At 50.5% G+C, this 14,905-nt stretch overlaps 1 protein-coding gene across 1 annotated transcript; it reads left to right on the forward strand.

Annotated features, from left to right (window-relative positions):
- Positions 1-382: 382 nt before the first annotated feature.
- Positions 383-1,210, forward strand: LOC147596598 (olfactory receptor 14A16-like). The gene has a single exon (XM_086769462.1). It carries the CDS (start codon positions 383-385, stop codon positions 1,208-1,210), a length of 828 nt encoding a protein of 275 aa, XP_086625588.1.
- The last annotated feature ends 13,695 nt before the right edge of the window (positions 1,211-14,905 follow it).

The following is a 14,905-nucleotide window of genomic DNA, read 5'->3' on the forward strand; positions in this document are numbered from 1 at the left end:
TCATGAGGGGATTTAAACAGAGATCACTCCTGGTTCCTACCTGCAGGTTGGTGCACAGCAGCACTGACTCCTCAGGAGCCCACAGCAGAATCCTCTGCTCCCCATTGCACCCTCAGCCAGCAGAACCCAGAGCTCAGCCAGGGAGCTGCATGAAGGTCTTTCTGGAACGACGGAGGCTGGGGGAGTGGGAGTTCTATGAGAAATGGAAGAGGTTTTTCTCAGAGAAGCCATTCCTAACACTTCACTGTCTTCTCGTGCTTTGACAGACTCCCATGTTGAGAGGAAGGAAATGCCCAACAGCAGCTCCATCACTGAGTTCCTCCTTCTGGCATTCGCAGACACATGGGAGCTGCAGCTCTTGCACTTCTGGCTCTTCCTGGGCATGTACCTGGCTGCCCTCCTGGGCAACGGCCTCATCATCACTGCCATAGCCTGCGACCACCGCCTCCACACCCCCATGTACTTCTTCCTCCTCAACCTCTCGCTGCTTGACCTGGGCTGCATCTCCACCACTGTTCCCAAAGCCATGGCCAATTCCCTCTGGGACACCAGGGCCATCTACTATGCAGGATGTGCTGCATGGGTCTTTTTTTTCCTGTTTTTTATAGCTGCTGAGTTTTATCTTCTCACTGTCATGGCCTATGACCGCTATGCTGCCATCTGCAGACCCCTGCACTATGGGACCCTCCTGGGCAGCAGAGCTTGTGTCCACATGGCAGCAGCTGCCTGGGGCAGTGAGATTCTCACTGCTCTGCTGCACACTGCCAATACATTTTCACTGCCACTCTGCCAGGGAAATGCTGTGGACCAGTTCTTCTGTGAAATGCCCCCGATCCTCAAGCTCTCCTGCTCAGACTCCTACCTCAGAAAAGCTGGGCTTATTGTGATTAGTCTCTGTTTCTCATTTGGCTGTTTTGTTTTCATTGTTGTGTCCTACGTGCAGATCTTCAGGGCTGTGCTGAGGAACCCCTCTGAGCAGGGACGGCACAAAGCCTTTTCCACGTGCCTCCCTCACCTTGCTGTGGTCTCCTTGTTTATCAGTACTGGCATGGTTGCCTACCTGAAGCCCCCCTCAATGTCTTCCCCATCTCTGGACCTGACGGTGACTGTTCTGTACTCACTGGTGCCTCCAGCATTGAACCCTCTCAACTACAGCATGAGGAACCAGGAGCTCAAGGATGCCCTATGGAAACTCTCGCAATGGACGTAGTTTCACTGACAACAACCTACCTCCCCTTCTCTGCATGTTTCTTAGAGGTTATCTTATCTTTTTCCTCTGTGATAATTCTACTTCTGTATGATTTTCTATGTTCTATTACCTCTTTTGAGGCTTGATCCTCTTATGTCTGAGTCTTGTACCAAAGTGTGTCCGATGTGACCTGTCCAATAGCAGCTCCTCAGTAAAATTATATGTACCGTCTGCAGTGACTGACTGCTGGGTACTTCTGCCAAAGTTGCTGCCAAAAAAATTTCTAAGGAATTGTTCTTTTAAAGAACCTTTGGCCTTTGTGTTCTCCTCATGTTTTGAGTTATGCTCACAGAAAATTGAGTTCAACTGGACCAAAAATTCTGGTTTTAAAAGCTCTTCTCTTGGAGTCCAATGACAGTGGAGATGGTGTATGGGCTCCCCATTACCTCCTCAGGCTGCATCATGTATGACTGGACTGATGGCATGTTCAGTCTCTCTGTAAATTAGTTTAGAGAGGTCAGGACAGGATGGGGACTCACCATGTGCCTTGGGCTGGGAGTGAATGGAGACTCAGAAGGTGAAACAACCTCAAAGGTGAAATTTCTCACAAGTGAAGCAATGAATCAAGGTTCCCACAAAGAGGACTCTCCAGTGACATCGGGTCAGTGCCAAACAGGCACAGGGAGGTGAGACTGGAGAGATGTGGGAGCCGCCTAAGGAGCCGCAGGGCCAGGACAGCTCATCAGCAGAGGACCAGCCCAAGGCATTTTAATAACCTCTCTGCTGGGTTTTGGGAGGAGTCCATGAACTTCAGACACTGAGAGGAAGTTGAGGAAACGTTTCCAGAAGTCAAAGTCAGATGCAAACTCCAAAGTTTCTTGGAGCCTTAATGGGTCCCACTGAGGGACATTACTGACAAAGCCTCCCTGGGGCTGGTGAGAGCAGAAACCTGGAGGCAGAGGTGACAGGCAAAGGCAATGTAGAGGTGGCTCTGATGCTGAGTGAACCTGGGTGTGTCACATTAAGCCAAAGTGTCCAGCCCTAAATCCCAGCCCCTAGGAAGGGAGATGCTGTCCCTCACAAGTGGCTCAGGGCTCTTCCTGGGGCACTGTGATCTGGGAAGGTGTGGTGCCAAGGGCAGGACTATGGTACGACACCTCCCAGGCTGCTGGATATGGACAAGGAGGCAAGGACGCCCTAATGATCTGCGGCTAGGGTGTCTCATAGCCATCAGTGGCAGACAAAACAGCCATTGACAACGGGAAAAAGACCTCATCATTTTGGGGGACTTTAAGCCTTTCCACGTCCCCCTGCCATCTCCACCACGGGCTGCCCTACAGCATTGCTTCACCTCTGCCTCCTTCCCCACAGGCTGTCCACATCCACCCTGCTACTGCACCTCGCTCTCACCTGAGCATCTTCCTTCCTTTACTGATATCTCTCTGTCCTCCCTGGCCCTCCCGTGAAACACAGAGCCTTGGGCTGATCCAGAGTGACCTGCTGCACAACAACACTGCTCTTGAGTGACATTTCTTTCTCCTTATGACCACCCTGGACCTTCCAAGATTAACATTAGGGCATTATTTCTTTCTTATACTGTATTGCACTACAAAGAACAGCACCACCATCTCTGAAACCACCCTTCAAGAACTCTCAGGCTACTCCTGTATTCTCTGGAACATCCAGAACTTTGGGCCAAAGAAGCCCTTGTCTTTCAGCTGTCTCACAAAGGTCACATGCACCAGGTCCCAAGTACCACCTCAGCAGACCTTCTCTGGACACTCTCCAATTCCTTCCCACTTTAAAATGGAGATCCCCACACTGGGACACACCTGTGTGTGTGGGGCTACACAACTTCTGAGATGAGAAGGATGTTAACTCAGGTTGTCTGGGTGGCCCATGCTCCTCCTTAATACAGCGTCATATGCAGCTGGCCTTGTTCATGGTGAGCGTGCACCACTGGCTCCTGTGGTGCCACTCATAGTGCCCAGACCCTTCTCCTCAGGGTCCGTGTCAGGTCTCAGTGTGCCCTTATGAATTTGGTTAATCTCTCCACTCCGTGGGACTGGACACTACTCCTTGTAAAACTTCCAGAGGTTTCTGTTGGCCCAATCCCAGATTTTCTCAAGGTTCCTCTGCACTGAGCCAGCTGTTCATGTTTGTGTGCAGATGGCTCACCATGATGGTGGTGTCTCTCACAAGGTAACAGCAGCAGGAGTTGCAGGGCACTACAAATAACACCTCCGGGAGAAACTGGGGCCGGGGGGATCTACAAGTCACAAGGCCACAGACCTGTGCTCGGAGGGGAAGTTGCCCTTTATGGGAGAGAGCAGCAGGAGGGCCTGGAGTTCTGCCTGGGGACAATGAGTCAGCTGAGAGCTGAGTGGTCAACATGAGAGGGCAGAACAACATGGGCAGCATTGTGGTTGGTGGATGTCTGGTGGTGACGCCGTGATCAGGAAGAGGAAGTAGATGAGGCCTTCTGCAGAAAACTACAAGTATCATAGAATCATAAAATCATAGCCTATTTTGGGTTGTAAGGGACCTTTAAGGGTCATGTAGTTCATCCGTCCTGTAAGGAACAGGGACATCTTCAACCAGATCAGGTTGCTCAGTGCCCTGTCCAAGTTGGCCTTGAATGTTTCCACAGATGAGGCATCTGCCACCTCTCTGGGCAACCTGTTCCAGTGTTTCACCACTCTCATTGTAAAAAGAAGCCTCATGTTTGCAGGTCCTGGTCCTCATGGCAGACCTGAACTATCCCAGTATTTGCTGAAGGGGCAACATAGCAAGGAGGTTTTTGGAGCACATTGACAGCATCTTCCTGACAAAGGTGACAGAGGAGCCAGTGAGGTGAGGTGCCCTGTGGGACTTCATACTTACAAACAAAGAAGAGATGGTCAGAAATGTAGAAGTCAGGGGTAAGAAGGTAGAGTTGAGGTTCCTGAAAGAAAGGGCTTCAGGAGAGCAGGCTCTGGCCTACTGAGGGACCTGCCATGATGAATCCCATGGGATATGGCACTGCAGAGAAAAAGGGTGCAGAGAGCTGTTGGATGGTCAAGGGTCTCTCCCAGCTCCAGAACAGCCCACCCCAAGAGACAGGAAGTCATGCATAGTTGTCAGGGGGCTGGCATGGATGAGAAAGGACCTCCTGATTAAAACAAAGCATGAAGAGGCAGCACAGAGAGGGTGGAAGCTGACTGCCTTCCAGCCTCAATGGTTCAGAAATTCTGGGCTGGAGAGAGCCATTTGTGTGTGTGCGTGTGTGTGTGCGCTTGTGTGGGCATGGGGGAACGGGGGGATGAGGGGATCCCAGGGCCAGCTGCTGGATAGACAGAGGGTCTAAAACCAGCTCCTGGAGGGAACCACATTGTGTGTGTGTCTGCAGAGTGCTGTGAACATTTCCCTCCCTTTCATGTCATTGAGTCTTTACAGCATGAAGGTGTATTGATGTTCTTAAGAGAGAGAGATTTCACGTTGTATACTGGTCAGTGTGCAATGTATACTAAACAAAAGATAAAACCACAAAATGAAAAATACACCTCCCAAAAGGACCTCTCACTCCTGTGGTGTGAGGAGGATGGAGGGCTTTGAGGGGAGGATGTAACAGACTTGTACTACCTATGGTGAGGGTTATCAGAAGACACTTTGGTGAAAGGCAGGAGCACAGGAGGCAAGGAGTGAAAAGAGATGGTCAGGCTCAATATGGGGAGACACTGTTGCAACACGTGGACAGTGAGACATGGGAAGCCATTTCCCAGAGAGTGTGCACTTCATCCATCCCTGGAAGTTTCTCATACCCGTCTGGATAAAGCCAAGAGCAACCTGGTGTGATCCTGCTTTGAGTAAGCTGTTACTCCACAGATATCTTGACATCCTTGGCCTCACCTTTAATTTACTGGCTCATTTTCCCCCTCACAAGTTCTTCACTGTTACCATCCTCACGGCTTCCAAGACCTCCAGCCTACCCTGGCTGGCTGAGATGGAGTTAATTGTCTTCATAGCAGTCCGCGTAGTTACAATTTTGGGATCTGTGACCAAAACAGTGTTGGTAATGCGTCATTGATTTAGCTGTTGCTGAGCAGTGCTTGCACAGTGCCAAGAATTTTTCTGTTCCTCACACTTCCCTACCTGGAGGTGGGCAAGTAGTTGGGAGGGGACACAGCCAGCACAGCTGACCCCAACTAATCACGGGGATATCCTGTACCACATGATGTCATGCTCAGCAATACAAGCTGGAGGAAGAAGGAAGAGGCAGATATTTAGAGTTATGTGATGGAATCCTATTTTCCTGAGCACCTGTCTGCCAATGGGAAGTCATGAATGAATCCCTCAGTTTATTTTGTTTCTGGGCACAGCTTTTACTTTACTTGTTCAACTTTCATCATCTTGACCCAGGAGTTTCTCTCACTTTGCCCTTTCTGATTCTCTCCTCATCCCTCAGGAGAGATGAGTGAGCGAGCAGCTGGATGGGGGCTTAACAGCCACGTTATGGACGTATTTCTGTTTTCACTTCAAAGAGTAACAGTACCATGCTCTACAATTTCTTCCCCTTCTTGATGATGATAAAATTAATTTCTTTACTTTTATTCCTGTCGTGCATTCTTACTTGACTAGGCAGCTGTAACATAACAGAGTTTAGCCTCTGGTATGGACTTTTTAGAACAGTGCTTTTTCTCTCACTGCAGTGTGTGTTATCATTTCATGGTAACACCTCTCAGACAATATTGCCCCTCATTCCTTTCTGCTCTCTTTCATCCTTATTTGAACTTTGTGTGAGAGGAGTTTATTTTGCTGCCCAAAAATGTCAAGGACAGATCCCAAACTGGTGAAAAGCACAAAGAAGGGCAAATATTCATGGGATGGACACTGGTACACCACCATTAGCTTTGGATCTCTGAAGACCTAACTTTTCAGCAGTGTCTGGAAGGTCTGAGACCCCTCTGTCTGCTCTGTATGTCAGTACTGAAGAAGATATTACTGCAGTCAGAGGTGTTGTTTTGATTCTCTTCACAGCCTAAAGCACCACATGGGTCAGGAGATATTTCAGGACACCTCAAGGGGCATCATAGTCCTCTGGACCAAAAAATGGAGTCTCAAATGTAATGGCATCCCAATACTTGTGTTCAGGAATCTCATCAGAACACCCATCTCCATTTCTGTCATGGTGGTTGAGTTTGCTCAAGTAACCCTTGAGTTGATCCTCATCCACAACTGGTTGTTCACCTCCATAGCAAGAGAACCAACAAACCATAGCCTTCAACACAGAGGGCATCCTCCATGCTCATCCTCCCTGACAGTCTCTCCAGCAGAGCCTCTATTCCTGCATTGCGAAACCCCATGTGAGCAAGCTGTCCCACCACATCTCATTTAATCCAGAACCATCACAGTTGCTTGACAAGCCCTGGGGCTCCAGCTCCTCCTGCCTGTGACCCATCTCCTGGCTGTGCACATTGGGCAGTAGCAGCTCAGCCGTGGCACCAGGGTGGAGTGCAGTCTTCTCAGAGGGAAACCTGAGCAGTGACCCTGACCAGCAGACCGTTGTACATGGAGCTGTGCTGCGCTGCACATGCAACCTGGCCTTCACGCCTGTGCTGTGCAGAGCAGAGCCTTTGGCTGCAGGACAACTTCAGCAGCTCATTGTCGGCTTTGTCAGGGGCCCAGCTGAAGTGTCTCTATACCAATGCACGCAGCATGGGGAATAAACAGGAAGAGCTGGAGATGCTTGCACACGAGCAGGGCTATGACCTCATTGGCATCACGGAGACTTGGTGAGATGACACATACGACTGGAGCGTCAACAAGGAAGGGTATAGGCTTTTTAGAAAAGACAGGAAGAGAAGACCAGGAAGGGGTGTCGCTCTCTACGTCAGCAACCGGCTGGAGTGTGTGGAGCTCCGCCTGGGGATGGAGGAGGAGCTGACAGAAAGCTTATGGGTCAAGATTAGAGGATGGGGATGGACAGGGGACGTTACGGTGGGGGTCTGTTACAGGCCGCCTGGCCAGGAATACAGAGCAGACTAAGCGCTCTATAGGCAGATAGGAGCAGCCTCACGGTCACAGGCCCTGGTCCTTCAACCACCCTGACATCTGTTGGAGAGACAACACGGCAGGGCACAGGCAGTCCAGGAGGTTCCTGGAATGCGTGGATGACAACTTCCTCCTGCAGGCGCTAGAGGAGCCGACACGGAGGGGTGCCATGCTCGACCTTGTGCTCACCAACAGGGAGGGACAGGTGGGGGATGTGAAACTAAAGGACAGCCTTGGCTGCAGCGACCATGACATGGTGGAGTTCAAGATCCACTGGGCAGCGAGGAAACTACACGGCAAGCTCTCTGCCGTAGAGTTCAAGAGGGCAGACTTTGGCCTCTTCAGGGACCTGATGGGCCAAGTGCCATGGGAGGCGGCCCTGGAGGGAAGAGGGGCCCAGGAAAGTTGGTCTATATTCAAGGAGCACCTCCTCCAAGCTCAGCAGAGGTGCATCCCGACGAAGAACAAGTCAGGCAAAAAAGGCCAGGAGGCCGGCGTGGATGAGCAAGGAGCTCCTGGACCAACTGAAAGTAAAGAAGGAAGCCTATAGAGGGTGGAAACGGAGACAGGTAGCCTGGGAGTACTACAAAGAGGCTGTGCAAGTGGCCATGGATAAGGTAAGGAAGGCCAAAGCCCTGGCAGAACTGAATCTGGCCAGGGATATAAAATGCAACAACAAGAGGTTTTATAGGTACGAAGGGGACAAAAGAAAGTCCAGGGAAAATGTAGGCCCCCTCTGGAAGGGAACTGGTGTCCTGGTTACCCAGGACATGGAGAAGGCTGAGGTACTCAATGACTTTTTTGCCTCAGTCTTCACCGACAAGAGTTCCTGTCCCACCACCCAAGCTGTAGAAGGTGCAAGCAGGGACTGCGAGGATGAAGAACCACCCACTGTACTCGAAGAGCAGGTTCGGGATCATCTGAGTATGATCAGCAATAAGGAAAAAAGTAATTACGGTGAGGGTGGTAGAACAATGTATCAAGGTCCCCAGAGAGGTGGTGGATGCCCCGTTCGTGGAACCACTCAAGGCCAGATTGTGCAAGGCTCTGAGCAACCTGATCTAGGGGATGAAGGTCCCTTCCAACCCTAACCATTCTATGCTTCTATGATTCTATAATTTAAAAGCACAACAGTATTTATTGCTCTATTATAGTCTTGCATAAGCTATGTGACTACAGTTCTAAACTTAGCAAGAATTACCTCATCTTGATATTTAATTTAAAAAAATCATATTATTCTAAAATTGTATTGATTAAGCATTTTACGTCATAGAAGAAAGCACAGAGGCTCTTGCCCTGCAGTGCTCAGGCACATCAGGAAAACCCACGTGTGAACTTCCAGCTTTTATTGGTGAGGCTGTGCAGGTTGCTGGGACAGGAACCTGATCTGGTGGGAGATGTCCCTGTTCCTTGCAGGGAGGTTGGACTGGATGACCTTTAGAAGTCCCTTCCAACCCTAACAGGTCTATCATTCTGTGCCTGTAGTGCCGTGTCCTAAAGACCCCGGCTGGGTAAATACTCTTGGGCACATGCCCCCTTCTCAGTGGCGCCTTTCCCAGGGATGCTGGAGGATCAGGATGGTCCTTAACAGCACCAATGTGCCCACATCCAGGCATCTCCTTTGCTGCAGCTGCTTCCAGTGATGGAGCTGAGATCGGGGGACCACAGGAGGCCACAGTTCCCCCCTGCCCAGTGTCCTGCAGGGGTGCTGGAGCAGGAGGCAAGAGCCTCCTGTGAGCCTCCCCCACAGAAAAGGCAGCGTCAGGACGCCAAGGAGCAAGGTGAGTGCAGAGCATCGCCCCAGGCACCTGCCAGTGGAGATTTTGGCCAGTGCCCAGGTGTGCAAGCAGAGGCCCCCATGGAATGGGAAGGTGCTCGGGCCTCTCCCCCATTGGCAAGTGAGAGAGGAGCGAGATTCTGCCATCCGAACCAAGATCTTCAAAGCCAGCTGCAGGAGGCAGAGCCCAGAGTGAAAGGCAGAAAGAAATGGGAAATAGATGTCAACAGCTGGAGACTGATTCGTTTTGAAGAAGTTCCATATGACGACAATGACGAGTGACTGATAGCAGGACACAAATGATGCCTGTCCTGTCTTCTTCTAACTTCTCATTAAATCTTTTCTGAGCTCGCTCTCTGTGGGATCTCTGTCTCTCTCATGCAGGGAGTGTGGGTAGCCCTGGCTTCCCTGGCCTGGTACCCGCTATGGGAGTGGGTCCCAGTGCAGCTGGTGGTGTGAGTGGAGAGTCTGTGCACAGCTCCTGGAGTTCGCGATTTTGGTGAGAGGAGGAGGGTCAGTGGCTTTGTCAGGGACACGATGTCACTGGCCAGGCAGCCCAGCGAAACGTGGCAGGCCTGTGCTGGGGGAGGGCGAACCAGGCTCCATGGGGCTGAGCGATGCTGACGCCGTCCACCTCTGTGCCATCCCCAGCTGTGCTGCATCTGCTGGCTGCAGGGCGCCTTGGCCATCTGGCAATGACAACACTTCCATATGATCTTACAATCATAGAATCATAGAATGGTTAGATTGGAAGGGACCTTCAAAGATCATCTAGTTCAACCGCCCCCTGCCAAGCAGCAGAGGCATCTCCAACCAGATCAGGTTGCTCAGAGCCCCGTCCAACCTGGCCTTGAACGTTTCCAGAGATGGGGCTTCCACCACCTCACTGGGCAACCTGTTCCAGTATTTTACAACCCTCATTGCAAAAATTTTTTTGCTAATATCCAATCTAAATCTACCCCCCTCTATTTTAAAACCATTACCCCTCATCCTGTTACAACAGGCCCTACTGAACAGCCTGTCCCATCTTTCCTCTAGGCTCCCTTTAGGCACTGGAAGACCACTGTAAGGTCTCCCTGGAGCCTCCTCTTCTCCAGGCTGAACAGCCCCAACTCTCTCAACCAGTCCTTACAGAAGAGGTGCTCCAGCTCTCTGATCATCTTCGTGGCCTCGTCTGGACCCTCTCCAACTGGTCCATGTCCTTCTTGTGTTGGGGGCTCCAGAACTGGACACAGTACTCCAGGTGGGGTCTCACCAGAGCAGAGTAGAGTGGGAGAATCACCTCCCTCGACCTGCTGGCCACACTTCTTTTGATGCAGCCCAGGATGCGGTTGGCCTTCTGGGCCGTAAGGGTGCATTGCCACCTCATGTTGAGCTTCTCGTCCACCAGCACTCCCAATTCCTCTCCTCAGGGCTGCTCTCCATCCATTCTCCGCCAGCCTACATTTGTGCCTGGGATTGCCACGACCCAGGTGCAGGACCTTGCACTTGGCCTAGTTGAACTTCATGAGGTTGGCACGGGCTCACCGCTTGAGCCTGTCAAGCTCCCTCTGGATGGCATCCTCGTCCTCACCTTCCCCATCCTCACCCCCAGCATTTCTCTCGGTCTTCTCTCCTTATGCTCAGCTTTGGGACTGTGGATGGAGGTTGCCCATACTTACAGGAGACCCCATCTCCCATGTGCCAAGCACTCACCCCTCCTCTCCCACTCCCACTTCACACTCTGGTCTTCAAAGTTCTGCACAGCTATTAGGTACTCTTCTCTCAAGCTTCTTTCAACTCCTCCCACCTGCGCTTCCTATCCTGTCACCTCATGATGCTGTATTTGGCCTCTTCTTGCCCTCTAGTTGTTATTTTCCTGCTTATGGAATTGGAGGTTGTAGATGATGGGCTGGATGCTGGTTTTTGTTTTGATTTATCTTTAGGATTTTACAAACACAATGCAGCCTTGCAATCCTGCCATAAGCATGATGTACCAGAAGGAGGGGCTAACTTGACACTGCAATCATGGATACATCAGACTCCTGTCTCTCCAAGCAGAGAAAGGAGCTTGGCTTTGTGAGATGCCTAAAGGGAAGCAATTCCAAATGCTCATCAAATAGCAGCCTTGTCTTTTCCAATAATTTCCTGCATCAGTGTCAAGGTAGTTCTTTGAAAAAAGGAATGCTGGAGGCTGATTTCTAATCGGAAATCAGTTTCTTCGCCCTGTTCAGCCAGTAAGCAAAAGGGTGGCTTGCCACTTGTTGGCAATTAAAGTGTCAGGAGAAACACCTGTGCAATGCCACGTTGGGCAGGGATGTTCCTCCGCTTCCAGTGATGCTGTTCTAAGACCTGTACATAATTAGAGTCAGCCAAATAGTTTTTAGCCACGCTAAGGAAATCTTGGGCTTTCTAATTCAAATGTGGTCTTGAATTGAGAGCATGACACTGTAAATGTTCAAGAATGTAAAAGAAATTCTAGTATGCAGCAAATAACAGCACAGTTTTGGTAGCTCGCTATGGTAACATTGGAAGATGCAGAGCAGGCTGTGTCTTGAGGTTCTGACTCGTTGTCTCTCCACTGTCTAGTAGAGGGAGAAGTCCCCAACCTCAAGGTGAATGAATAAAACACATTTCAAGACAGCATTAGCAGGTTTGAGTTCTGAAGGTTTTAACCAGCTCTGCTGTGGAGAAGAACGTGGATTAAATGCCCGACTCTCCTGTTGTTGCAGACCACAGTCAGGCACCAGAGTTGCCGGTATCACGTTGTATGAGAGAAAGGGCTGTCGACAAACTGAATGCAGTCAGTCGCTAATCCTGTAAACACCTGCACAGTTCTGCACTCTGCTTGTCCTTCCCTATGTAGAGAGGATGTAACAAGACACGTAAAAAAGGGAAAAAAAAAGCTTTCTTCCTTTTTTCCCTTTATCCCAGAAGAGTCCTTTCCCATTCCGGGTATCCTGAAGTATTAAACAGAACTGGTAACCAAGTTATTTTTTTAATCTCCTATTTCTCTTTTCAGGAGGGCAGGTGTGATGTTTTGAATTAACAAACACGGGTGTAACACATTCATCACTATAACTGTTTCCACAGCAGGGCATCACAGCTGCCTCAGCCGTTCTCTCTTTGCAAATGAGCCATAAGACCTCACCTGGAATGGGATCATCAGAAGAGGAGAAGGAGGCGGATGGCTCCTCTGGGGAAAAGGGAGGCTTTTCCTTCTTTCCTCTAGCGTAGGCTCCCCTTGATGGGGGAGTGGGGAAGGAAAAAGAAAGAAGTTAAAGATGGGTACAGGAACACTTTGCCAAGCTTTGGATTTTATCAAAGGAAGATAATAGACAGAATTCTTTTTGCTCTGTATTAGCCTTCTAAAATGTAGGCATTTTGCTTAAACTACTTTTCTAGAGCCGCACCACCAGGAGAGGCAGGGGGGAACAATTTTTCTTTCTGCAGAAATCTCCCATTCATCAGATCAACATTAGCTCAAACGAGAAACTTAATTTTTGGACAGCTAAAAATCTGGTGAAATGAATCCCACTTGTCCTTTGCCAGAGGGGAAATGTAAATTGCAGGCTCACAGAAAAGTCAGTGTAAACACTACTGAAATGTTTCGCAGAAAGACAGAGGGGCAGCGGGGCTCAGTATAGCTGGTCTTCAAGAAGACCAGGGTCTGGTCACAGTAAAAGAACCATCACGAGTCCCAAGTGGACCGCAACACTCATTTACTTCCACGGGGGGCCTACATTATTCCTGGAGATATCTTTTCCCCGACATATCTCTAGAAGCTTTTCTTGTTGCTGTTGACGTCCCTGGTGTAGTCAGGGCAGTTGAATGTCGTTTTGATGGCCAAGCATGGGCTTGTAGTGCTACGCGAGACGCCAGGGCTCTGCAGCACAGCTGCATGCAGCTGGCACAGACAGCAGCGGCCCTGTGCAGGAACCCCAGCCCCATTCAGAGCAGCGGTGTGATGGGCACCAGCCAGGCCATCTCAGACCAAGTCAGTGCCTTTGGCCAGTGACTGAATCCCACCGCTGCAGAGACACAAGGTCTGTTCCTTCTCCATCCACTAGACGTATGACAGCACATGAACACAAAACATCTCCCACGGAGGTCTCTGCAAGTGTTCCGTCACTCTCAAACCCTCCTGGTTCTTCTCTCCCCATCGTTTAACCTTCCCATTGATGATACCATCATGGATTAATCCAACAGGTTTCATAATGTTCCTGTATCATAGGATGTCCTCACCCAAAACCGCTTTCAAAATCCTCTCTTTCTTTGCTGGGCTTCACCTCCAGGCCAAACATGCACCAATGTCCTCAGGCTGAGGAGCACACTGTTGTGGGAGACAAAGAAGCCATTCAAGTCCTCATGGAGAATTTCACAACCATTGACCCTGGGAGCACCTGGAAGGGGAGCAAATCGGCATGCCAAATATTGTGGAGGTTGCTGGAGGGTCTTGGGACACTTTGGGAAACAGGTCTCTGCAGATGGTGTGTCAGATGGGCCAACAGTGGTGAAACTCATTTGCATCTGTTACTCACCAAGAGGGAAGATCTGGTGAGGGATATGAAAGCCAGAGTCAGCCTTAGTCGTCACGATCATTAGGTAACAGGGTCTCACCTCCCAAGGAGAATGAGGAAGGAAAATAGAAAAGTGCAGATGCCCGACCTCAGAGGAGGAGGCTTTGGCCTAGTGTTGTGATTTGTAGTGGGGGAGCCCATGTGAGCAGCACAGAAGGGCAGCAGAGCTCAGTAGAGCTGGTCTTCAAGGACAGCGCTTTTCAAGTCCAAGACCCTCTGCACCAACAGTCAGGAAAAGAAGAGCAGATATTCAGGAGAGAAGCTTGAGGAAGCAGAAAAGTCATGGGAAAGCCCCTTAGACAAAAAGAAGCTTACAGGAGATGGATGCAGGGCAACTCCAGGCCGGTCAGCCTCACCTCTGTGCCTGGTAAGGTCATGGAGCAGATTCTCCTGGAAACCATGCTAAGGCACATGGAGAGCAAGGAGGTGGTTGGTGACAGCAAACATGGCTTCACCAAGAGCAGATAGTGCCTGACCAATTTGCTGGCCTCCTATGACAGGGTGACAGCATCAGTGGACAAGGGACGAGCAACGGACGTCATCTACCTGGCCTTGTGCAAGGCATTTGACACTGACCTGCATGACAATCTTCTCTCTAAACTGGAGAGACATGGGTTTGATGGATGGACCACTAGCTGGATAAGGAATTGGCTGTATGACCGCACTCAGAGAGTGGTGGTCAATGGGTTGATGTCCAGGTGGAGACCTGTGACGAGTGGTGTCCCTCAGGGGTCCGTGTTGAGCCCAGTCCTGTTCATCTTTGTGGGCGACATGGACAGTGGGATAGAGTGCACCCTCAGCAAGTTTGCTGATGACACCAAGCTGTGTGGTGCCGTCGACACGCTGGAAGGGAGCAATCCCATCCATAGGGAACTTGACAGGCTGGAGAGGTGGGCCCGTGCCAACATCATGAAGTTCAAGCAGGCCAAGTGCAAGGTCCTGCACCTGGGTCATGGCAATCCCAGGCACAAATATAGGCTGGAGAATGGATTGAGAGCAGCCCTGAGGACAGGGACTTGGCAGTGATGATGGACAAGAAGTTTAACATGAGCCGGCAATGCACACTTGCAGCCCAGAAGGCAAACCGCATCCTGGGCTTCATCAAGAGGAGCGTGGCCAGCAGGTCGAGGAAGGTGATTCTCCCCCTCTACTGTGCCCTGGTGAGACCCCACCTGGAGTACTGTGTCCAGTTCTGGAGCCCCAGCATCAGAAGGACATGGATCAGTTGGAGAGGGTCCAGAGGAGGACCACTAAGATGATAAGAGGGCTGGAGCACCTTTCCTATGAGGACAGGCTCAGAGTGTTGGGTCTCTTCAGCCAGGAGAAGAGGAGCCTCTGGGGAGACCTTGT

Source organism: Chlamydotis macqueenii, chromosome W, assembly GCF_036417535.1.
Source record: "Chlamydotis macqueenii isolate bChlMac1 chromosome W, bChlMac1.mat, whole genome shotgun sequence".
NCBI lineage: Eukaryota > Metazoa > Chordata > Aves > Otidiformes > Otididae > Chlamydotis > Chlamydotis macqueenii.